General features: G+C 41.4%; 1 protein-coding gene across 1 annotated transcript; it reads right to left on the reverse strand.

The window, feature by feature from the left end:
* Positions 1–58: 58 nt before the first annotated feature.
* Positions 59–25274, reverse strand: LOC130585599 (protocadherin alpha-C1-like). The gene is made up of 3 exons (XM_057386158.1): positions 22845–25274; positions 21920–21937; positions 59–142 (listed from the first exon to the last, which is right to left on the reverse strand). Exons 1-3 carry the CDS (start codon positions 25257–25259, stop codon positions 59–61), a joined length of 2517 nt encoding a protein of 838 aa, XP_057242141.1. The 5' UTR covers positions 25260–25274.
* Between the last annotated feature and the right edge of the window lie 698 nt (positions 25275–25972).

Genomic DNA, 25972 nt, shown 5'->3' on the forward strand with positions numbered 1-25972 from the left:
TAMGGGCACCCCTGTGCTGCTTCCACCCACCTCAGCTCGGCTGAGAGAATTCTGCAAGTCACACCCATGAGTTACGAGCATTTAAGGTGAGCTTCAGTTTCTCATCCAATGCAATATACAGGCTCAAGGTGAGCAGGTGCAGCTGCAGAGAAGATGGAACATGATCCGTTTTCCAGTTACAGTTTTTTCCTCCTCTACCCTTGTGACAGAGGATTGACAAAAAACGGTCATGAAATTGAACAAACTCAGCAGTGGGGGTGAAGATGCTGCACCTGCAATGAGTTTTACCCCAAAGTCACAAATTCTAGCAAAGACAATAAACTTAAGCTTTCATTCATACACTACCTAAGTCACTAAACTGAAAGATTTAATGAGACAAACCACAGGCTATATTCCTCCAGGTGTGCAACTGTGTGGTACCWATTACCCAGTGCAGAAACTGTTTCTCTACTAGTGTTTCTTTCCCTGGTTATTTTTGCCTCCCCTTTTTTTCCCCCATCAAGTTTTTTTGAACATAAAAAAAATCGTCTCTGGATTGGGCTGGTCTACCAAGGGGAGGGGGTGACCCCAACCTTCAGCTAAAACCTCTTTCATTGCCCTTTGTTGGCCAGGTACCTCACCATGCAGGTTGATTTTTGAGAACATTACAAATCTCTGAAGATTGTACTCTGATATACCTGATGCACAAACCCCAGAGCACAACTGCCCTCATTCTGACTCAGCACCACAAAGAACTACTAAGAATCTATCAGCTTTTATCTGTGGCCACTGCAACCAGAAGAGACAACACTATCCCATTTTGGCTGACGGCTCCTTCATTTTGAACCCATTTTTGTGGCCCAAACATTTGCCCTCATATTTATTCTACTATGCCCAGTATTCCAGTGTCTGTAATTACTGCTGTCAAACCACCCAACCCTGTTTATATTTTTAAGTAGGATAAATGTAAGTCTGTGCAGACCAACAAGAGCAGATAGAGATGCCAAGTGCCTAGAACACCTGGAAAATTGCCCATTTCAACCAGTTGTCAGGAGCCAAACACTTAGGAAAAAATTAACTTCAATTTTTTGGCTAGGTAYTCACATTCAAGATCACAATATTCACAGATCAAGAACAAAATGCCTAGACAGTCTCACCAAGAAAAAGCCRAACAAAAAACCCACAAAACCCACCCAATCAAAACAAAAAAAAACCCACCCTCAAAGAAAGCAGTACTCTGCTGAAAGCAATAAAAATAAAAGTTACAGCAGCACTAACATACATGGACTATACAGCCATGGGTCAAAGCAACTTGCAGCCATTATGTAAAACAGAAGCCTGAAAATGGACACCCTCGGTTTTTCAAAAACTCACGCAGTGATTTCATCAGACAGTCCACACATTATCTTTGTCCCACACCTCCAGTTTACATGCATAAAGTCCTCTAACAAATAGACAAAACAACAATAAAAGGCCAAAAGCCACAGCAGCACTGGGAACATCTAAGAACCTGCCTTAAAGAACATGTAGATAAAGATTCTTCTGGAAGTGGACAATACCCATGGCCAGGAGGTGATGGGAAAATAAAACTTGTCTCTGTAGGCAATAGCTTTCTAGCCACAAGTTGATTTTACCCAGTGTGTGAATGAGAAACACCAATCACACATCCAAGGGGGTTTAACACCAGCAAGGAATCTTTCCCATYGTTTCTGATCCTCAGTGAGTCGCTCTTGATAGACATTCAGACTCTGCTGTAGCATGTATCAACAAGGAAGTGCTCATGAACTCCAAATCCTGGCCCACCTCACTATTTACACATTACCTCCATTCATTTTTCTTCATGCCCTGTCTCTCAGKGGACAGCTAAGACTGTGCACAGCCAAAGTTTTGCAGAACATCACAGAATATAAAACTGAACAGAGATAATACACACATATTCCATAATATTTTAATTCCCATCAAACATATCTCTAAAAGCTCAAGTTCTTAAAAAATYATTCTCCTACTTGCAGAATCATAAGATCTAGGATTGTCTGGCTTCTTGCCTTTTTGGTAAGTTTTATAGCACCAATAAAATATGACTCTGATAATCACTGTATAAATTAATACTATAGCTTGGCTTATTTACAGTAACACCATATAAGTACCACAGTCTTTCTCAAATGCTCTCTTTATGAAGTTTATGCTGACTACACAGCAGAAAAGTAATACACTGAAATGTGTTCTGATCTGATTAAATGTTCCCCAAGCCCTTTTAAATCTATATAAAATTCATCAATGGTCACAATAATTTTAGTTATTTCCATCAGCTTCTGTGYTAATGCTGAGTCAGTCCTGCAGGCCATGATTTTTAATTCAGGAAAAATTTCAATTGAGAAAACTCTTCAGGATCTGGTCTGTAGTAATATTGATTTTTCTAGTAMTAGACAAAAATTGAAACATAGAAAACTGTAATTTCAGTTTCAATTGAATGAAGGCTTAGGGGCTTCCTAGTTTTCTTTTTTTTTTTTTTTCCACAGGGTTTTGCTTTTCAGTAATTTCTTGAAATTTCATCTAAGCATTACAATTTTGAAAAACCTTCATGTCTCTAAAGAAAAACGTATTTATTGAGTTCAGAACAGTGCACACGAGCAAGAGAAACAGAATTTAACCCTGCAGCAAAAGCAGCTGATAAACCTGATAACCTCTGGAGTGATTGGATACTGCCTGTGTGCAGTATCTATATACACAGGCCTCTGGTATTTGCTGACATACAAAAACTGCACCATTTTAATTAGCTCGGCTAAATTAAACRGTGCAAGTACAAACACACAGGTGGAGCAAAGAATACTGATTTTATCAAGTCCTGCACAAGAAAATCAAGTAGATATCAAGATAGTTATACATTGATACATATCTATCCCAGCAGCTATAGTAATAGAACTATTTTAATATGGAAAATCCTCACATTCCTCTTTTTATTTCAAGTTTTCYTTGAAACAGTTCCACATATAGATACGCCTGAATTAGTAGCAGTCTGATGCAGTGCCACAGCAACATGTCTGTGCRGATTTTCTCTTGGTAATGATACAATTATATACAGATACAGTTCTGAAGCTATTTAGGGCTTGAAAAGTTCATCCATTTCAAATCACACTTATACAAGTACTATTTTTCTATAAATGTAACATGGATCCCATAAACTTGCTTGGGCAGCAATAAATTTGTGTTCAATTTTCTTCATTGCAGARCACTAAGCAAAGTCTCTCCTCTGKYTTTTTCTGAGTCTCATAAAKCAAAAGGAGAGAGAAAGACATAGARACCAGAAAGATGTGAARGTACAACATGTAAACTGAAGARCTCCAAGATGTTTTGACATCTGAAAAGACATTTTACTTATTTTTAAATAATTTCACCTTCAGTAACACATACACATTAGATTCAATGACTCAGTGTCATGACGCAGCTCCTTTTAAACTGGTGGGAAGACACCAGMTCCAAGCACTGGACTCCAGATTTCTGCTTGTACTTCACAGCAAATAGATTTTTAGTAGCAATAAGATTGCTGGAATACTGTATAAAAACAGACACCATTTCAGCCTATTGATACAGCTGTGTGAAAAAAAAAAAAAGATGGAGACAAGTCCACAAAATCCATAGTTTAGCCATTAACAAACAAGTAAGTGGTGTCATTCTCTGGAAAAAATAAGATTTTCTCTATGTGCCTGCTTCTATTTGGTGCCTGCAATTTGTCTGYCTTACTTAGAATTAAATCAAGTCCAGAGAAAGGAACATCCATCAGTCACAGGCCAGATTACGTCAACCAAAGTGGAAAACAATACCAATAAATTGTAAGGGAATGATGAGTTTGTGCAGTTTATTCTCCCAAGTTTTTTCCTGTGAGATAGGTGACTAGCACCATCTTGCAGTCCATGGGTGCCTATGAGGTCTATGGAAAAAAACATTTCAGTATTTTAAGGGGTCACTTGCACCACTTCAACACCTGGAAAAAAAACATTTCAGTATTTTAAGGGGTCACTTGCACCACTTCAACACCATCGTTCACCCCAAGTTCTTGAGATTCTGCCATCTGCTGCAACACTGCTCACTTCAGTCTTTGAAGGAGACTGTTCAAGGGTTTTTCTCCTGCCTCAAAGGATTATCTGAGCAGGAAGATACTGCCTACAACGTAAAGGCAGGATATAGTCTGCATTCTCTGCATGGAATTTCCTGGGGACGTGGGATTTCCATTTTTCCTAAAAAGCCTGCAAAATGCCTCCCTGAGGTAATGTGAACTACTTATTTCTACATCGAACTTCTTMGTTTCTATGTCCCAGTCATCTTCCACACTTAAATTACTTGTTGACAAGTCATCTTTTCATTTGGAACCTGCCTTTCCCATGTTTAAAACAGAAAAGTCTTGTGCCAAATTGCTCAGTTGGATTGGCTCCGTTCTTTCCTGTCTTTCCTTAAATCCTTTTCCTTAAATCCATTTTCCCATTGGTAAGAATCTAACTGGTGAGAATTTCTTTGTGTATCACAAGCATTGGAAGCCAGGCTATTTAAAACATTGCTGTTATGGGAACCAAGGCTGCTAAACAGCCAGAAAAAAATCCTGTTTGTATTTAGGTCACAATTTCTTTGCAGTAATGCACTTGCTTGTTCTAGAAAATGTCACGTAAAGAAATTGGGGTTGGGGTATGGAGAGGAATTGGTTATAAATGTCAATTRAGATAAAACACAAAGATACACAGAAAAAAAAAGAAAAATCATTTCTTCTCCTGATTGTCAAAGTACATTAAATTATTTCTCACTTCCAGTCGAAATTTTAAGGATGGATATGTCTGACTCATTCTGCTTGCCTTCTGCTATATTTTTCTGATGACTTAAAAATGCTTTCGTAATTTATTGCGCATAATGTCACATACTGTGCCATTATAAATGGAAGGATATTAACATGTTGGACACCATCAAAATAACTTTCACCTTTCTAAAGTCACCACCAACCCTGTAAGTGCTACTTCTATTGCCAAATATTCTCTTGAAGGCTTTTTTTGGTGTGTTTTCCGTTATCACCATTGTCTCTCTTTAGAGACACAGTCTTTACCACTCTTTCATGCAGGCTGTGATTCTTCAYTCATGCAATCACCACTAAAATTTCAGCTCAATGAACTGGTCATGAGACACGCTGCAGTCAAACAAGTCTTTTCCAGGTGATTATAATTTAATTTGTTCCTCAGTTCTGGCTACTGCCTTTCTCCATACTCATATTCCCATGTGTTGCGTGTCCCTCTTTGGAGTTTGACAACTGGGATAAGAATACAAGGTAGCCCTGACCCTCCTGAAACTGTACCTGAATGTTTAACTGAATATGTACAAATGAATTCATAAATGAATTAGCAATTGCCCAGAAACTGAAGACTCAGTTTAATTTTCTGCTTTAAGGAGTCCTAACTTCTGTCCTAAATTCCCCAAGAAGTGTCTTCATCATAAACCACAGGATGTCTGCTCAGTTTCTCCCTTTCTGTTGGTTTTCTGTATTTTTTCCCCTCAGCATCCTAGGAGCTTTGCATTTGTCCTTGTGGCTATACAAGAAATACACCGTGTTCCAAAAAGATGCTGATAAGGTATGCCGATGTCTCCTTTTCCCTTCATTTYTGTCTACACAATTCAGATAAAGTAGGAAGCTAAGCACCAAACAGTGGCACTGAACCAATGGAAATGGAGACCTAAGTATAAAAATACAAGGCAAGAATCAAAGGTASAGGCAAGGAGTAATATGAGGAACAGTCACCTTCTTCACTGCTGAGAAAGACCAAAGGCATTTTCTTTAGAGCCTGTCAGWGCTTCTCTTTAATAGGCAAAAGAGATCAGGTTTGTGTTATTAAAGATTATACAAGTACCCAAGTGCTGTGGATTCCCTCTCTTGAAAACACATGCTGAGTTACATCTATTASCTTTGTTTATACTCCCTGCTTACTCCTAAGTGTCTCTTAGAAGTTTACAACCTAAACCTGAATCTGCCTGGTTTGGATCTAACAAGGAATTGGCAATACCTTCGGTTTGAAATCACACTGTTTTAGTGATGATCTGAGCTTGCCCTTGAGTCTGTTAGAAGTATTGACTGTCAATGCCCTAACTGCAACTTGCACACCTTGTGCTGGATCAGATTTTGCTTTTTGGGAGCTTGGTGTTTTCTCCTCCTTCATTTGCACTTTTCTTTTTTGCTCCCCTACTCACCTAATGACTTTTCCAGGTTTGTTGCATTTYCTAATAACACCTCCATGAATTCTCTTAATTCATGAAAGCATATCAAGCTACRGAATGATAATTTAGGTCATAAAAGCATATCTTAAGTTTTGATTTCAATGCTTAATTTATTGAGCCCTGTATTTGGGCAATCATATTCAGTTCAGAGCCACAAAATAAYGATGTGAAAATCTCCTTCCCTCAGCAGCTGCCCTGTTAAGGTACTAACAGGATTACCCCTTGTACTGAACGGTTAACTCATGCTTTTGTTATTCACAGATACTTTTACTGCAACTTCCTTTTGCAAGCCTGCCTAATCCATCCTTAACACTTYTAAAATGCTGCAGACCTTTCACTGAGAGAGGGAGAGAGAGAAAGCCCAGTTCAGAYTCACCAGTCTCACACCTGCTGCCACTCTGCTTTCCTGGTATTTTCAAAGCACCAGCTGAAGCAGGCATGAACCTATTAACCTCTAACTGGGCTGTAACATCAGGTGCATTCTCAACAAACCAGACCTAYGTGCAACTTCAGTCCCATGTGATGATTTAAATGTGATTTAAGTGTTTTGTGCTTATTCCCTAGACAGGAATGCCTTCCAATGTACAATCACTGCAGCCACTACAGACGGCCCAAGACACAAGCAGAAAGCTAAAATGCACAACTGGAAGATGGATGGATCATCCAAAGGATACAACTAAGCTGTGTTCACGTTGCTGAATTTTTTTTTCCAGCAGGTGAGTCACAGTTCTGTCCTTTCTTCATGACACATGGAATAATAGAATCCCAGAATGGTTTGGGTGGGAAGGGACCTTAAAGCTCACCTCATTCCAGCCCCTGCCATGYRCAAGGACACCTCCCACTGTCCCAGGTTGCTCCAAGCCCTCTCCAGCCTGGYCTTGGGCACTTCCAKRGRTGRRGCAGTCACAGCTTCTCTGAGCAACCTCTGCCAGGGYCTCACCACCCTCACAAGGAAGAATTCCTTCCTACTCTCTCCACATCTCCACTCCAAAGCGAGGTTAGCTTGGAGCTACAAGGGTCTGTTTCAAACCAATAAGAAATTCTTACAAAATGGCAAGCTACAACTTGCTCCTGAAATTAAATATGTAAAGCTGCAGAGAAGAGATAGGCAGATTTTCTCAATCTAAAATCAGACCCAAAATGCTCCTCTACTGAGTTGTACAGAGCTGCCCTAAATTTCTCAAATTAATAGAACAAGTTCTACTTAATCAGACTTGAAAGTGTAGAGATGACTTTCCCTTTCAAGGTTATATTCTAGAATTAACTGCTTGATTGCTCTTTTCTTGATGTTGGACAAAGTCAATGTCAAATTTACCAGAAAATCAAATTATTACAGTTATGATTTTTAAAACACAGAAGCGAAGCAAATCACAACCTCTACCTCTGGCTGGTGCAGTCAGACAAAAGTCCCAATCTTTCTGCAGCCAGAGGCTCAGCCAACACCAAACCAGAGAAAGCAGAGCTGTCAAGCTATCAGGGAAATTCCTTGCTGCAGAATAGATGAGCAACCAAAGGAATAATGRAGGTGTTGCTCTGGGCTTCTGGAGGTCACCACCACAGGTTGTRTTCACCACACCTGCCACAACAGACGAGCAAGATATGGTGCGGAGTGAACCTCTGAATTTCTGCTTCAAGCCTTTCACAGTGGGCTCAGGATTAATCATTGTTTAGGCTTGCAATTCTCTATACAGGGAAGGAAGAAACCTGGCCCCAAGGACAAACAGAATCACAGAATATCCTGAGCTGGAAGGGATCCATCAGGATGATTGAAGTCCAGCTCCTGGCCCTGCACAGACACCCCACCAACCCCACCCTGTCCCTGAGTGCATTGTCCAAGCACTGCTTGTATTCTGACAGGTTTGGTRCCATGGCCATTCCCTGGGGAGCCTGCTCAGTGCCCCATCACCCACAGGGTGAAGAACATTTCCTACTAAACCTGCCCTCCTGTCACTGGTCACCGGGAGCAGAGAGCAATGCCTGCCCCTCCTGAGGAAGCTGTAGGCTGCTACAAGGTCTGCCCTCGGTCTCCTCTTCCTCTCTTTCCTCCTCTWGAGGAAAGCCTCCATCACAGAATCCATACAGCTTTTAGCACAAATGGGAAAGACTTTGCTGAGCACATGGACAGYACCCAAGAACCCTCCACTCTTACCCCCCTTGCATTTGCACTTTCTGCTGCAGATCTTTGCCTGCGACTCTGATACATGTGCCATATCTCATGTAGCCAGACAGAAAATTAAACCMCTTCAACTATTTTAAAGAGCAGCTGAGAGCCATAAAGGAGGCAGGAGGGGATTAGAGAACAGGCCCCATAAAAAAAATACTGAATATGTGAGGATTTTTTAATAAGACTAGTATTCTGCTCCACAGCTTTCTGTATTTCATGTGTCTGCACGGGAATGGCTAAGCAAGGAAAGTAGGGCAGGAAAATATTTCATTTTGTTTGCTAATTCTCAGCAGGCATTTCTGAGCTTAGAAGATTTTTACTTCAAATCCTATTACAAAAATCCTTCTGCCCAAACTCTGCTGTTCTTGRACTATTTATAACCTATAGCTATGTATATGATGGGCAAAATGTTAATACTGCAGATTCTGCTGATATTAGCTGACCGCAGGACACGTCCCATTGATTTCCTTACTCAGCAGAACCAGCAGCAGCATTTGACCCTGACTCACACTCACTGCTAAATGATTTTGTTTTATATTTGTGTTTCTCTTCAGGATGCTGGCACACAGCAGGATTCCACACCCTCCCTGCTCCCAACTCTCTCCTAAACAGACATGCAAAAGCTTGGGGTTTTTTTCTCTGTTGACTTGGAATCCACATTTCAGCCATTTTATGCTCTTTACTGTATTTACAATCTCAGTCATATTTAATAAGGTTATCAGAACAGCACAGAGAATTGGATTCCAACTGTGCACTTCCAAGTAGTACCTGATTACACACCAAAATAATCTGATCATAATTCTATGCAAAAAAAAACCCACCCCAAATCCAACAACAATTTAGCTCTCTCATTTCTTGTGAACACTTTATCAATAGTTTGAGTTCGTTACCTGTAACTAATCTGAATTTTTCCTGCCAGTAATCCATGGTTTTTGATCTGTACCCATTTATTTTCTTTCCTTTCACATGCAGAGATTTGCAAAAAAATATTAATTTAGGAATAGTACAAAAACAGTATGACTAATTGTGTGTCCAAATGTGAAAGCCCACAAAGAAAATATAAAATAAGGGATAACAGGAAAATAATGCATTAATTTCTAACGAAGACCCCATATGAGATTTTAATCCAAATGAATGAAGAAGAGAAAAATTACCTAAAATAAAGTGTTGAGAAGATGGAGAACTGAAGCCTTAAGATGCTAAGGGGGGAAACAAGAGAATCATGAAATTAAAGAATTTTACCAAAGACTACAAAAGGTGAAATGAAACAATGATGCAAAAGATCCCAAACAGGACCCATTGTTAATGAGCATCASTGACAAGTCCCAGATCAGTCTCTTGTCACAACTGAATGAGACTGAGACATCCAAAGACAGCCAATGTCCCCTGTCCCATAGCATTGCACACAAGTGATCCTGGTCACCAGTGGACATCAGGCACATGAGCTGGTGCTTGGGAGTATGTGGATGTGAGTGTGCAAAATCGAGTAAGAAAATGAGAAGACTACAGAGATTTTGCAGAGAAAATCACTTTTCCCTGCCACAAGATTTTACTCTCGCTTCTGCAATCCTGATTTCCTACATAGTAATTGCAGACTCTTCTGTGAGAGACTGAATTTGCACACAAGGTCAGTCCCTGAGAGGAATAAGGGYTCAATTTGAAAGGATGAGACTTTGCAATAACCAGAAGATGCTGAGAGCAACCAAGTTAAAACAAAAACCCAGACAACACCRTGTGGAGGGGCCCAGAGAAGAACAAGCGTTAATAATTTTTACCGCCCAGAAAGAGTCTAAGACAAGGGTGAAGCACAGCTGTATCAGATCTCTGCTCCAAGTCCACTTCTCTATCTCCACACAGACCCCAGCTCCTGCATCCTTCTTCACCATTCCTCAGTCTGTAGCACTCACTGCTGCTTTTGCTGCTGGAGAGCAGGACTAGCTCCAGGCAGCTGGAAGGGTTACAAGGAGCAGAGTAGGAGGGAGATGAGATGGGAGCAGTCAGCAACATCTCTCAACTCATTCCCTGGATGGGCACAGCAGCAGAGAATGAGGCAGTGGTGAACAGACTTGAGGAAATAAARGAGCTGAAATGTCAAACACAGTATTAAAAAAAGGATTAGGCAGCATGGCATGAAAAATGTCCTGTGTTGTACAGGGTGACAGGCACACCTCAGGGTGAAACAGTGGCCAAGGTATTCAGATGAAGATGGAAAGCCACTGATCACAGCTGTCCAGATCAAGACCTGTATGCCCAGCTTCAACACAGTTCTGTCAGATTCACCAGTGCTGCAAGTTCACCTCTGATTTACAGCATCTGAGAGTACCTGRAAGGGGAAGCAAAGAAAAAGGAGATGCAGTGTATGAGGTGGTGCAGGTTCTGACCAGAAGGCCAGAGGAAAGCCTGAGAAGCAGTGGAACTCATGCAGTAACAAGAAGGGGAAAAAAGTACCCTGGAGCTAAACTGGGGCTTTAGCAATCAGGACAAGACAAAAGTGAGATGGAGGCAGATGCAGTTGATTACATGTCATAAAAGCAGGAAGTCAGGGGAGCTGGGKTCTGCTCACTGTTACATCAGGGACTTCATGATTTTTGGCAAGTATCTTAATTGGTTTTGTAAGATGTCAGCAATATCTGGGCTCAAATGGCCACAGCAAGGTTTAAAGCACTACTGTAAAGGATCCTTGGATATTCTCAAGCAATAAGGTATATATGCATATGTATAATTTATTATTTGCACTAGGTGCTGAAGGGAGATAAGTATTTGGGGATTTTTAAGTAAACAATAAGCAAATATCTTTTCAGATTTCCCTTTGGAATTCTTAAAACCTCAGTGACACAAAATATTTATGGTTTGAATTCAGTAAGGGTTTAATATTTGTTTCCTTGAGCATGAGAGTTCTTACTGAATAGATCAGAGCGATTGACCTAATGAAATATTCCTTTAAAAGCTGGACTATATCCAGTGTCCTGCATGAGTTATGTCCTGCATCCAGTTACTCCTGCTGCAGTATTAATGCAGAATTACCTTGTGCATTTTGCATGGATCATACACGTGGCAAAACCATTCTTGTGCACAAAACCCGCACTGTTTGTACCTGTTCCTGCAGCAGCAGGCTCTGCCTGTGGGATGCAGAGTTCAGGCTATCCTCAGCTGCCCCTTCCAGAAGGGCACAGATCTCCCAACCTCACAGAATATATCTGCTAGCCCTGGTACACCTCAAATGACACCAAATTTCCAGCTTTTAACAACTCAGCTGAGCTCAGCGTATTTCTTCCACYGGTGAACAGAGAAACCACTGCAGGACATGTGAGATTCTGAGTGATAAGCAGGGATGATGATATCAAATGTACCCACTGAAATCAATCCCCTCTCCTTGTGCTAATCAAAACATTGTCCTCCACAACCAGATAAACCTGCAGTGTCTCAGCATGATTCTTCTCATTTAATATTCCTCGCAAAGTGTGCTCTTTGGAGAGAGATTTTAAGATTGTGCATTCAGAATACAAACTAATTCTAGCCACAGAGTTAGGAAAAAATTAAAATATCATMCAGCAACACCAGCGTACCTCGTGGGTTTATTTACCACATTGAACAGTGGTTAAAAACAAAGTTCAGAGGCCTTCAAGTCCACTTCACTGAGAAGGACATATCCCCCCAAGCCATCACCACAGTGGTCAGGGGAGGTCAGTCTCCAGCCAGCGAAGTCAAGGTTTATAAGAACATGAAAAGCAGTGGGTTCTGTCTGCTGGTTCAGTAAGAACAGGAGACTGGGTCTGTCTCTCTCAAAGGGTTTATGTATTTTAAATCAGAGTGAAATCTGAAAAAAATTCTGAGGGTAGGAATTAGACCTCAGGAGAAGGTAAGGAGAAAGAGGCAAGCATTGAGGAGGAGAAAATGAAAAGCAGAAAGAGAGAAAAAGTGATTTTGAAAGACAGGGAAGTAGAAACCAATCCATATTCTCATAATTTCACTACTGGATCTTTTCACCATGAACACCATAGATATCTTTCTGCTGTACATACACTGGGGGCAATTTTGACATTGTATTTTCCCCAAAGGTTTTCAGTTCTCCTTTAGTCCTTCATTCAAAAATTCTGGCACTCAAACACACCCACAAGGAAAACTCTGCCAAATCGTAGCACTGATGAGTTATTTTCTGGGTTTTTTTATACTGCTGAAATACAAAAGCCTGTACAATCTTCAGCCTTGCTAGAATCCCTCTGAAACAAAGCATCTTCACTCCAGATAAAAGTATCTAAAGAAAGAAGCTATTAGATTTCTGAGGTATCACATATTTTATCTATTATCTTCCATTGTGATACTTCTGTTTAATTACTGTTGCGTCATGCAATTACTTAGTTAAGCTGTCTATTTATGATCTTCTCTGATACTACTTTGTTCACTTAGTTTCTTACAGTCCTTTAATTTTTTAGTGACACTGTGAAACAGGCTGCCACAGACAAGGTGCTGCCTTCAACGCCACCCACACACAGGGCTTACATTTCTAAACCTTCTGTGCTGAAATTAGGGACACTCCTCCTCCCTGCACCCTGCTCCTGGGCTGGGCACTGTGATCATTTGTTGGTTTTTTTTTCCTCTCAGTCCTACCCTCAGTTCCAGCCCCTCCCTCACTTTTGGCTTGGGCCAGTCATCCAACTGCAATTATCAGAAGGTTCTGCCAGCTCTTGGCTGGATCAGGGCTCTCTGCTGGCAGGGCTCAGAGGGAGCTGAGCTTTCCAGCTCCTACAATTATCTACCAAGTAGAGAGAACAATGATTTCCCAAAAGCTTGTAACTCAGCCAGCCTTAGCAGTTCTTAATGGCTATCAAGCATGACACAAAGACCACTTTGCAGCAAATACCAAGTCCTATTTCCAAAATATGCTTCAGCAAGACATTTAAAAGATCAGACACATTCCACATCAAAAGCAGCATGGGCAGCAGATCAAAGGAGGGATTCTGTCCTTCTCTGGTGAGACYCCACCTGCAGTGCTGCCTCCAGCTCTGGGATCCCCAGCACAGGRAGGATGTGGAAGTCCAGAGGAGGCACTAAGCAAATCAGAGGGATGGAGCACCTCTCCCATGAGAAAAGAATGGTCCAGCCTGGAGAAGAGAAGCTTCAGGGTGACCTAACTGCAGCTTTCCAGTATCTGAAGGGAGTCTAAAAAGAAAGTGGAGAGAGACTACATGCAAGACTATGGGGTGATAGAGCAAGGGGGAATGGCTTCCCACCACCAGAGGGCAGGGATGGATGGGATATTGGGAAGGAATTGTTCTCTGGGAGTGTGGGCAGGCCCTGGCACAGGGTGCCCAGAGAAGCTGTGGCTGCCCCTGGATCCCTGGCAGTGCCCAAGGCCAGGTTGGACACTGAGGCTTGGAGCAGACTGGGAGAGTGGAAGATGTCCCTGCCCATGGCAGAAGGTTCAAACTGGATGATCTTTAAGGCCCCTTCCAATCCAGGCCATTCTATGATACAATTCTGTGATACTTTTATTAAAGGCAAGAAGACTGTTTTCTACTACCCTCAGTGTGAGAAATGACCAAACTGTTCAGCTGAAGCTGTCTAATTGGCAATCAGTCCTCAATTCATACCTATCAYCACCCTGAGAGACCCGAGGGTTTCTATGATGACAGCATTTCTATGCATCAGACCATTTTTGCAGTAAGTAATGGTATAAACACAGACAAAAACACTGAAAAGGTTTAGTTCATTCAACAGTGGACAGAGCTGAAGATACAGAAGTCCATGGCTCCAAGACCACCAGCTGCAATTGCTTTCATTAAATAAAACAGAGCAATTTTAAAGTTGCTTGTACTCTTGAACTTCCTTTCATCTGTTACTGAGGTGGTAATTCTCTTCAAATGGCACATTTACCTATCCTTTGGTTTAAGAAAAATATCCCCCTATAAACAATATAGATTTGGTCCTGGAAGCAAATTTAATTTGGATACAAGATGCTACTATTGACAGTAATTGCTGCTGGTCCATTTTTTCTCTGTTAAAGTATTTTGAAAAACAATCTTTTAGAAGAATTATTACTACATTAAAAATGCATGATATTAAGTGACTCAACATTACTTATAATAGTACCTTAAAAATGTTTTTTGAGCAGAACACTTTTATTTATAAAATTCTACCAGCTTTATTGGAAGCAAACCAGGCTTGAGCATTAGCAGCAGCCAAACATTGCCTTGGAACAGTCTAAATGTACAGCACTGTGGTTCATTAATAGAATAATTCTGCTACCTTTGAGGTGGCTGGAAACCCTGGGTACAGAGATGTAATAAGTTASGAGATAATGCAATATACATTTGTTTGAGATTGTTAATGTATTTGAAATTGCCACATATTATGGAGGTTTTCCAGACTGCACACCTGTGCCAAGACTATGATTAATTTAGAGCCAGTGTATTTTTTTACAAAGGAGAAGAGTGTCAGTGTTTTCAGGGGGGAAAAACCTACAACAAAATCGTAGCTATTGTGACTCCATCATTCTGCTACTTCTGTTCTACAGAAACAGGAGAGAGTAGGGGCATTTAAAGTCATCTTTGGCTTTTTAAATGTTTTGGGCAGCCATTATGTTTCATTTTTTCTCCCACCCAATCAAGTTTAATCCAATACTGTCAGTTTTGGATTAAAGTTTTCCAGGAACCTCAATTACCTACATTACCCACATTTGCCTCCYATCCTAGATGAGAATACAAACAACACAGAAGAGAAGCACTTGGTGATGAACTATTAACTCATAGAATGGTGACAGCTTGATGGTTTTGGATTTTATTCGAAGACACCTGGGTCCTCTTTGAGGGGGTTGAGTGAGGAAAAGCTCTTTCCATAAAACATGACATGAAAATGGTAAAGAGCCCCACCAGACTAAGAGCTCCAGAGTGATAATATTTTCAGTGCACATTTGTATTCTACAGCTGTGTTCTGACCATGATCAAACTGGCACCTTTCCATGTTCTGTATTAGCTCAGGTTAATTTTTCCTGTAGTTTTTAAAATAAGGTGAGAGGCATTAAAGAGGTGGAATGCCTTGTAGAGAAGCACAATGTTGTAAAAAGAAGACAGGAATTTGCTAATTCTAATCCCTAGACAAATATATAATAAGATTAAAACAAAGATGAAAGTGCAAATAGCAGTCCTAAACCAACAACCTCAGATCCTTTGAAGCTATTCCAGCTGGCAATTTTGACTACACAAGTAATTTGCTGGGTGAATTCACCAAAATTCCCAAAAAGGTGAGATAAGGTAGCAGTTACATCCCCTCTGACTGGAGGAAAGAAATCACTCCCTTTTTCCATGTAAATGTCCTTCCAACCAATTTGATATTGAAAACAAATACCTTTAGAGTTTGATTATCTTTAGGGTAATCACAATTGTTCAATAAAAACCAAAACCAAATACAGACACAACAGTAAAACAAATCCAAACAAGTGAAGGATTCACTTGGAGGAATACAGATAGATGATAGAAATGACACAGCTAATATTCCACAGGTTAGTGCACTACAAAGAGGAAAACTGAATCAACTTCTCCATTAAGGACCACACAGAGTCACAGACTGATTGAGGTTGGAAGAGATCTCTGGAGATTGTCTTGTGCAACCCCACTGCCTAAGCAGGGTCAGGTAAAGCAGACTGTCTGGGACCATGTCCAGATGGCTTTTGAATATCTGAAAGGATGGAGCCTTCACAGTCACTCTGGGCAACCACTGCCAGTGCTCAGCATCCTCACAGTGGAAAAAAAAAACCAACTAACAAAACAAATTGCTTAAGCTTAGACAGAACCTCCTCCTCTTTTCTTCTCYCTGGGCACTCCTGAAAAGGGCCTGGCTCTATTTTCATACATTAATGAGATCACCCCCAATCCCACAGCCTTCCCTTCTCTTTACTAAAACGTCCCAATTCTCTGTCCTCCCTCATATGAAAGATGCTTCAGTTCCTTAGTTTTCTTAGGGACCCATCACTGGCCTGTCTCCAGTAGCTCCACATCTATCTTTTATTGCAATCACAAAGTTGGATGACTCAATTCAGGCTTATCTTGAAATGGTCTTCATGTCTTAATACTACAGGTATGATCACAATCCTGTGAATTTAATATCATGGAATGAAAAGTGTTTTAACAATAAGGACATTGCACCAATCTCCATATAACTACCAGCTAGAAAACAGAACCTAAAAGATGTCTAAAATACATTCCCAAGACACAGAGCAAACAGCTGTGTAGTTCAAAAGATTCAGAGCCCACTCAGCTGTAAGACTTCCCTGCTCCCTTGCTTCTGACCCCAACAAAGGAATTGGAAAAGGTTGAGAAGTAACAGCACAGAATCTTTGGAACCAAYACCCTCAGGTTTTGTGAGGAAACATTAAAAACTTTGATTCTGCAGGTCGGTCATGCAAAGATGTTTGACTTTGAGAAGTCAGCTTTTGCAGAATATGAAAGCAATAAAAAGCCACTAAGCASAGTGTCAAGACCCATCAGACCAGGACCAACCATGGGGGAGATRGAAGAACTAACAGATCAAAATGTAAAAATCATTCCTTTGGAGAAGAAAGAATCTAAAGAACAAAAATATGTTCATTTTCCTTAGAGAGATTGCTCAAAGACTAGAGGCTASAAACCTTTTGTTTTAATGTATCTTCTTTCTCTGATATTAAATTTCTACTTGTCATATTGGTCAAATTTGCTTTTATTCTCTAAATGCTCCTGATAGTACCAGACCTTTGAGGTATTGCCCTGCCTGTTTCTTTGGCTTATAAATTCCCAACTAACTACCTTAATTCCCATATGACTGCTTGTCCCCCTTTCCAGTTCAGATGCTGGATTTTGTCACCGTTCTTCTGATTAATTGTGATTTTAAATAGTCTTTAGCAAGCCACATTTCTTTTTGTTATTTTGAAACAAGCTAGCTGTAATCCCAGAAACACACAGCATTAGCACAGTTATATKGAGCTACACTAAAAGTCCAGCATTTTCTCTCCAATGGGAAGCAGAGGATGCACAGGCCACAAATGGTACAAAAACATGCTACAAATGTATCAATGATCCCCTGGAGCCATCATCCCATCTTATGACAATAATCTGTATTTTCCTCTAGTTTCAGTATCTTGAGTGTGACCCTGAATTTGTGACAAATTACTCAAAGGAATGGAAATTGCTGTCACCAAAGCAAAACCAAAACACCGAGAGCTGAACTTCCTATAATCACCCGATTTTCATCATAGATTTCTAAAAGAATGGATAAATCAAAGTATAGGAGTAAAGAGACTTTGTTTTGGCTTAGGTTYTGTTGKTGGTGGTTTTTTTTAATACAAACCTGTCAAGTCTGGAATAGAGTAATCTCATTGAAGAAAAACAACTGCAGGCAGTAATTTAGAATGGTGAAATSCAGCCTGTTTACAAGCCCATTACCATGTCTGTTTGAATACAAATTTGGGAGAAGGACCAAAAGACAAATTAAGGTACATTGAAAAGGAAGGAAAATACTCATAGATTTATCAAAGACAACTATTTGCTAGACTGTTTTTCAAGTCTCTTCAATAGARACAAACTGAAATTCATCTAATCTATTCTGATTTTAGTAAAATATTGAATAGAGCACTGCACTGAAAAGATTAAGACAGAACAAGTTGGGCTATTCCAACAAGAATTGCAGAAGACAACCATATCATTCACTTTAAAATCTCGAYATCTGTCACAGAAATGGGCGACATCTAATAACCCAAAGCCCAGTTTCCCACAAGGTACCACTTATATCAACTCACTTCAGTTAATTAAAAATCATTCATCTACTCTCAGTGCTGTTTGTAGATGATGTCTAAACTCTTATGACTAAGAAGAAAAGGATGATTTGCTCTGAGCAGGTGACTACGGCTTTTTAACTCCTAAGGCTCAAACATCAAGCATTTACATGGATGAATTCTGGAAGAAGAATTAACTTGGGCATTAACTTCTACCTAGCCACCTCTATCCCCAAAGAAGTTCTGCATTAATACTTCTGTAACTGATTAATCAACTTATTAAAAYCATGGGGAAGGTAATTGGCCTCCCAGGAAAAATCAGGTGATGTATTCCCTATGGCCTGGACAAGGAAGTATTCCTTTCTATATAGGAAGCTCTTTCTCTGAAATATATATCATTCAGGTCACATATTTGCAAGAAATGYAAGAAATACATATCCAAAACCAAAAAACTGATGCTGAGAAGGGATATCAGCATGATCAGGTAAGTGYAGAGGTGACCATAGGAAAAAAGACTGAAAAAGATCAACTGGTTTAGCTCGGTCAAACAAAGGATTTTCTAAACTGTGGATAAAGAAAGATGCAAAGAGGGAAAGAGCTACTCATACTGAAAGGGAATTGCTGGCACAAAATCAAAAGTCTACAAATTCATAGCAAAGAACTCTTGGCAGGATGTCAGAATAGCATTTCAAAGCCTTAGAGGAATAACTTTCCAATAGGAATAATGGGCACAGCCAGGTGACTTTTTTAATTAAAATTACCATTTTTACAATTAAAATTTAAGTCTTCAAACTTCAATATTTACGATTAAATGATGAGYGGTACAGGAAAGGACTGGACTTGATCTAAATTACTTTTTCTTGTTTTATGCTTTCATACAAGGATTACCCTTCATCAGCCCACGTCACCATTCAACCTCATCCTTTCTTTCACCTTATCCATCTCCAAATACAATCATATTACTCTCTACATCCCCTCAAGCTTTTAGTCTCAACCAGCTCCTCCTGTCACTCTCCCTTCCCCTACTTCTAAAAATAACASTCCAAGGCAGGCATCAGAAAAAAGTTTCAGCCCAGGTACTTGCAGCCTTTACAGGACTCTGTTCCTTTCCTGAACACATCCTTCTTTGTGAAAGGTAACTGGAGTGGTCAGGAAAAAAAAAAGCAGCTTCCTTTGCTGAATTTTCTTTGACTATTGCTCCTTCTAGGGTTTTGTTGGCCTGAACCCAAGAGTAACTTCTGTAGCCAAGAAATCTTCCTAAAAACTGAATTTTTATAATGTGAATGTAAGACTGCTGGTTCTAGACAGGTTGTTATTAGCACTGACAGAAAGAACTCCTACATTTGACTGTGTTATGGGAGCACATTCCCATCAGAATGAGACACAGGGAGGGCTGGCACACACATCTGGTCCTCACTTGTGGAAGCCACTGATGCTTAGCCTGCAGCAGTTCAGCCCCAATTGCCAGCCTGTCTCAATGTAAGTGGATTCATTTTTGTCACAGGAAATGCATGCCATGTTGTGCAAAATTATTCCACTCCCATTACAGTTTAGTGAGAAATATTGTCCGTTGCAAGGTTTGCATCTATTTTTGGGCATAACCTAAATATTGAATGTCAAGTCACAGACAGGTCACTACTCACTGAATRTAGAAATATCTTCCAGGCCTTTTGTGCAGCACAATGGCCAACACAAGCAAACAAAAGAGCTGCAGCAATCCATGGCTCCATCACAATCCCAGAAATCAGTCAGTGARCCACTGCTTACTTTAGTAACCACTCGTGCCTTTGTCTCTCACACAGCACACACCATTTATGTCATGCTGCAGAAAGACACAACAAAATACTGAAAAAGATACAATTACTGCTGTTATGGCCATACATAGAGCTATTTATAGCTCTAACCCAAATAGAAAATATAAAAGCACCAATGGGTCTCATGTGTCTGCATATGTAAAAACATTCAAGCCTATTGTTCAATTCAGTAGCAAAAGCAGGACAAGAATAAAGAAATTAACCTAAATTTTTAAAATATATCTGATTTCTGGAAACTCAATTAACTTTTCATATCTGCAGACCCATTTCTATCCTACATGCACTCAAAATTGTAATCACCTCAATCAAAAAAAAAACTCCACCAAATAAAATTAAAATAAGGTATATTTAAGTTCTTCTAAAATTGTAATTTTTARATACTTTTCAATGTTTTGAATGGTAACTATGAAGACGCTCCTAGAGCCTTTAAAATATTAGTTATTTTCTTTTTGTTACCATTATATTCTTAGGGAGCAACACAATCACCCCTCCTCAAAAGTCCAAAGAGTCATGTTGGTTTATATTTATAACTCTGAAGGAATCAGCCTGAGAGCACTTACAGACTACATTTAGTCAACACCAAATTTTTTTTAACTGAAATTTCTATTGATATATATACATATATGTATATATACGTAGTTAATTCTCCAATTCGAATGCTACTGGATGGATCAGCAACAAATTGAWAATAACCAGCATAATTTTGGTATCAAGGGTAGATGGATTTTTACAGTCTCTGCTTCTGCTCCCCTACTCAGATCAATTATGCAACGTCTTTGGACTTTCCACATAGTGGCTGCCCATCTCTGAGTATTAGAAGCCAAGGAAATAAAATTACCAGAGATTACATCTTTATGGGATTTATTTTGCCCACTATCAAAAGCTCCTAAAAAGGTGTCTCATGTTACAAGTTTAAAAAGTCACATGAATGACTGAAATATGGCAGGATGTAATGAGACATATTTTCATTGTTCTGATTATGGAGATTAGGAATAATTTTGCATTTTTGTTATTATTTGGTTCTGTAATGTGTTGGTAACCTGAGTTTCCAGATCTTGCTCAGCTGGAACAAAGAAATGAGTTGTGACAGTTTTCTGAGGTTTTGTGTTTGGGTTTTTTTTGTTCTTATATATATGTCATAATTATTATAAAAAATTTGCCATTATGAACTACTCTCCAGCCAAAGTTACACCCCCAGACACTGTCAGAGTTCTTGCAGACTGCTTCTGAGTAAAGATATTGCCAAAAATTTTTTAAATCACCATTACAAAGGTTCTAACTCAACTTTTTTTTCAGATCCTCAGAATAATCAATGATATTCCCAAAGTATCCAAATGCATTAAGTACAGATTCTTCTTTACATACTGCCAACTGCTGTTTTCCCAGACTCTACAGTTTCTTACAGAAGGACACCAATTCTGCCTTTGCAAGACCTAGGTATTCCATATACCTCTCTTTGAATAGTAGAAAACCCAGAAACTTACAACATATACAACTCTGCTTCTACAGAGAACAGAATTTAAAACTGATTATGACTTTGATTAAATACTAGGAAAGCCATCATGTGTAAATCAAATCTGGTCAGCACATAAATRAGGGAAGGTGTGATGAACTAATTGCATAGCGAAGAGCAAATCTGGAACTTTTCTAGAAGGGAAAGCTTACAAAAATTCACTACTTGGAAATTCAAGAGCTAGAAACCAAAATGTTGTATAGTTGAATGTATATTTTATTATCCAAAAAATTAYTGGACCTATCTTTACACCAAGGTTCAAAAGGGGCTGGGCATTTACACATATTTAAAGGCACAATAGAGATTTCCAAGATGAAAATAAACAWAATAGCTACAGATTTAGGGCAGCCTCTAATAATTGTAAACTAGAATAAAAAACAAGCAGCAGGAAGCAGATTATACCATGTCTGTCTAGCCTGGGTTSCTACATTTTCCTTAGAAACATCTGGAGCAGCACTTACCAGACATGGAGTACTGTCCTGGAGAGAGCCAACAGTGGTTAGTTACTCTTATGCACACTAAGGAATTTGGCAGTCAGTAGGCAAAACACCTCAAAACTTCATAAAAATATAAAGAGGACTCMCAAGACCTATTAAAAATACATYTAAGAAAACWGGATCTTACACAACTAATGCAGCARCACCCAGCAGATCAGGTCTGCAGACACAGCCCACCTTGTAGACCTACACTGGGATCACAGGAAGATATTTTCTCCTGCAAAATCACTCAGCACACTACTGAGAAGAAACCAACTTGGTCAAAGGCTCAGAAGAGAATTGTTTTACATTTATAAAACCTGTGGATTGCTTGGAAAGCAAGATGAGCATTACAAAACACATTTCCTAAAGAGGTGCTGGATACTGAATTACTGCTATTCCACCACAGACTTACTTTGGGCATTGCATCTTGGCTCAACAAACTACTCCCACTCAATGAAAAAAAATCTCGGGAATATTGGGGTGGGGATAAAAAAATTTAAAATTAAAAAAAAATTGCAGAATCTACACAATATAGCTTAAAACCACCCATGAATCAGAAACTTGCATGGACTCTTATCATGCCCCGACTTAGCTCTCTGAAGACAATAGCTTGGCTTGAAAGGTATTGAGTTTTCACTTACACCTTCTTTACCTTCAGTTATGTCTGAAGGTCCTTAATGTTTGCAGCAGAAATAAAACAAAACATCTCTTTTACCATCTTATGACAATATTTCAGCCAAAGAGATTGTTGGCTTTAGGAAAAAGATAGAAGAAACTGAAATTTCCTCTAGGTGCSATGAATTGACACCTRTTTTCCTGCAAATGCCCTCAGTATRTTCTGCACTGAGCAACCTAGCACAGGCCCAAGGCCACAGAGAAAAAAAAAGTGAAAGGAAGAAGTACTTACCACCAGGACAGCACTCAACCGGTCACTTTGGACCTGCTGCACTTGGATGCAGGGTCCTGGCACTTGTAACCTTGAACCACTAGGAACATTCCCAGCATCACCATTTGGGATGCTGCTGTTACTAGGCCCAAGACCTACAGATGCCCTGTACAAGTAGGTGTGRGTCAGTTTACCCACACCAGTGACCTCCAGCATGTCCGGTGGGAGGTGGGAGCTGGGAAGCATGTGCACACTGTAGCAATACTTTTTATAGTCATCAGCTGGGCAGCAGCAGCCATTGCAGCAGCAAGTCCGGCACCGGCACAGCCGGAGGATGGCAAGGAAGAAGATGAATGCTGCAAAGATGAACGAGACGCAGGCAAGGGAAATGATCAAGTAGATGTTTGTAGCGTTGAGTAGTGGTGGTGGTTCCCCGCTGTCATCGAAGTCTGGCAGTGCCTGGGGCAGGGTGTCAGCCAGCAGGATGCCCACTGTCACGGTGGAGGAGAGTGGTGGGTCCCCATGGTCCCGCACCACCACRACCACCTTGTGCTTGAGGAGGTCAGTGGAGCGCATGGAGCGCGTGGTTCGCAGCTCACCRGTGTGCGGTGACAGCTGGAACAGGGTAGAGTCAGAGGAATGGGCAAGGTGATAGGAAAGCCAGGCGTTCTGGGCATTGTCCTCATCATCTGCCACCACTTTGGTCACCAGGTAGTCCTCGTCAGCCAGGCGGGGCACCACTTCCACAGCTACCGAGCCATTCTGGCTGGTGGGGTACAGGATGGCTGGSGCATTGTCATTCTGGTCTGAGATGTAAACATTCACTGTTATGGCAGCACTCAAGGCTGGTGACCCATTGTCCTTGGCTTCCACYTGGAAATAGAAGCTCCTAAGCTGCTCAAAATCGAAGGCACGTTTTGCATAGATGCTCCCATTGGCCAAGTTCATAGACAAAAAGCTGGTCAGGGCACTGCCTGCAACTGTGGAATTCCTGAGCACATAAGAGACCCGTCCATTCTCCCCTATATCAGGGTCAGATGCCGAGACCTGGTAGAGAAAAGCACCAAGTGGATTGTTCTCCTCCACAAACACATCGAATGTGGCAGCACCAAAGACAGGGGGGTTATCATTCACGTCAGAAATCTGCACCCAAACAGTCTTCTGAGTGGTGATAGGAGGAGAACCCAAGTCTGTGGCAGTAATGGTGATGTTGTACTCACTGATCTGCTCTCGGTCCAGAAGCTCACTGGTGACAAGGCTGTAGTAGTTTTGAAGAGAAGGCTTTAACTGGAAGGGAAGGTTTTCAGAGATCTGGCAGGTTACTTTCCCATTCTCCCCAGGGTCCTTATCCAAAATACTCAGSAGAGCTATCACTGTGCCAGGAACAGCATCCTCAGGAATGGGACTGGAAAGGGATGTAATTGTAATCTCTGGACCGTGATTGTTCACATCAGTGATTTCCACCAGCAGYTTAGCTGTGCTGGACATGCCAAATGCCCCATTATCCCTTGCCTCAATAAGCATCTCAAGCAGGGGTCTCTGAACAGCTAAAACGCCATTGACTGTCACCTCCCCAGTGTGCGGRTGAATTGAGAACATTCGCTGTAAGTCAGCAGAAGTTGTATTGCTAAAGGAATACCTGACCTCTCCATTGGGACCTTCATCCAAGTCCGTGGCRTGCACTTGGATCACCAAAGTGCCACTGGGGGAGTTCTCCAAGATACTTGCCCTGTAGACCGAGTGCTCAAATTCTGGAGCATTGTCATTGGTATCCAGCACAGTCACAATGACTGGGACATCACCAGACTTTGGAGGGTTCCCACCATCTTTGGCTGTAAGCACAAGTCTGTGAGTGGCTTGCTGCTCCCTATCTAAGGCTTTCTTTAGCACCAATTCAGGATATTTACTTCCGTCACCACGTATCTGCATTTCCAAATAGAAATGTTCATCAGAGCTCAGAGTATAATTCTGGACACCGTTAGCACCTTCATCAAGATCCTGGGCATTGGGGAGTGTAAACCGTGCCCCAGGTGACAGGAACTCAGGCATGTTTATATGATATTCACTTAAGGGAAAGCTGGGGGAGTTGTCATTTATGTCCAAGACTTTGAATTCCATCCTATARAGCTCTAGAGGGTTTTCTAACACAAGTTCATAATTCAGAAGACAGGCAGACTTTAATTCACAAAGCTGTTCTCTGTCTATGGGCTCGTTAACAGACAAAGCCCCCGTGCTGGCATTTATATTAAAATATTGCTTACTTGAACCGGTGATCATGCGAAATTTCCGAGCTGAAAGTGTAGCTGCATCTATTCCTAAATCCTTTGCTATGTTCCCAACAGACGCTCCACGCTCTGTTTCCTCGGCGATGGAATACACTATTTGCCCGTCCGCGGTGCAGCAAATAAGGCAGAAGACCATTAAATAGCCCCGCATGCTTCCTCCCCTGGCTCAGCTCCCCGCAGACCGGCTCAGCAGGAACATAATCCAGAATTTCAGCAAACACCCCAAGTTCCCGGCCCGAAGCGAACGGGCACCGGGGCGCACCGGCGGCAAGGCGAGAAGTTGGGTGCAGGCGCGGGAGGCTCCGCGGCGACTCCGCTCCCCCCGCGCCGTGCCGCCGGCTGCCGTGCGGGGCGAGGCGGCAGCTCCGCAGCGCTGCGCCCGCCGCCGCCGCTCGCTGTGACCGGAGCGGCGGCCCCGCGCGGTTCTTAGACGGGCAGCGGCGGCGGCGCCACCCAGAGGCCGCGGYCACAGCTGCGCCACCGGGGGAGGGGGATGCGCTCCCCCCGCCGCCGCTGTCCCGCCGGCCGGCGGCTGCTTCTCCTCCCCTTCCTCTTTCTTCCCCTCTTTTTTAACTCCCCGACGGAGATGGGGGGTGCTCCGCGCAGCCGAGTCCGCGTCATGGATGTGTTTCCGTGAAAAGAGATGTAGAGCAGACCCCCCTCCTCCCTCCGCTCCTTGCGGGAGAGGCAGCGAGAGGATGCGCTGCCGCACGCTGTCAGAGTACCGCGGAGGAAGGGAAAGGTGGATGAGAAGTGACAGGCATCGGCTAAACATGGGTCAGCACAGCCCAGGCACGCTCCGGCTGAGCACAACATTTCCCAGAGGGGTTTTAAGAGCACAATTAAAGGAGGCAGTCAACTCTA

The sequence above is a fragment of the Malurus melanocephalus genome, unplaced genomic scaffold (genome assembly GCF_030028575.1).
Source record: "Malurus melanocephalus ecotype Western Australia unplaced genomic scaffold, MMel_1.1 scaffold_923, whole genome shotgun sequence".
In the NCBI taxonomy this organism is placed as follows: Eukaryota; Metazoa; Chordata; class Aves; order Passeriformes; family Maluridae; genus Malurus; species Malurus melanocephalus.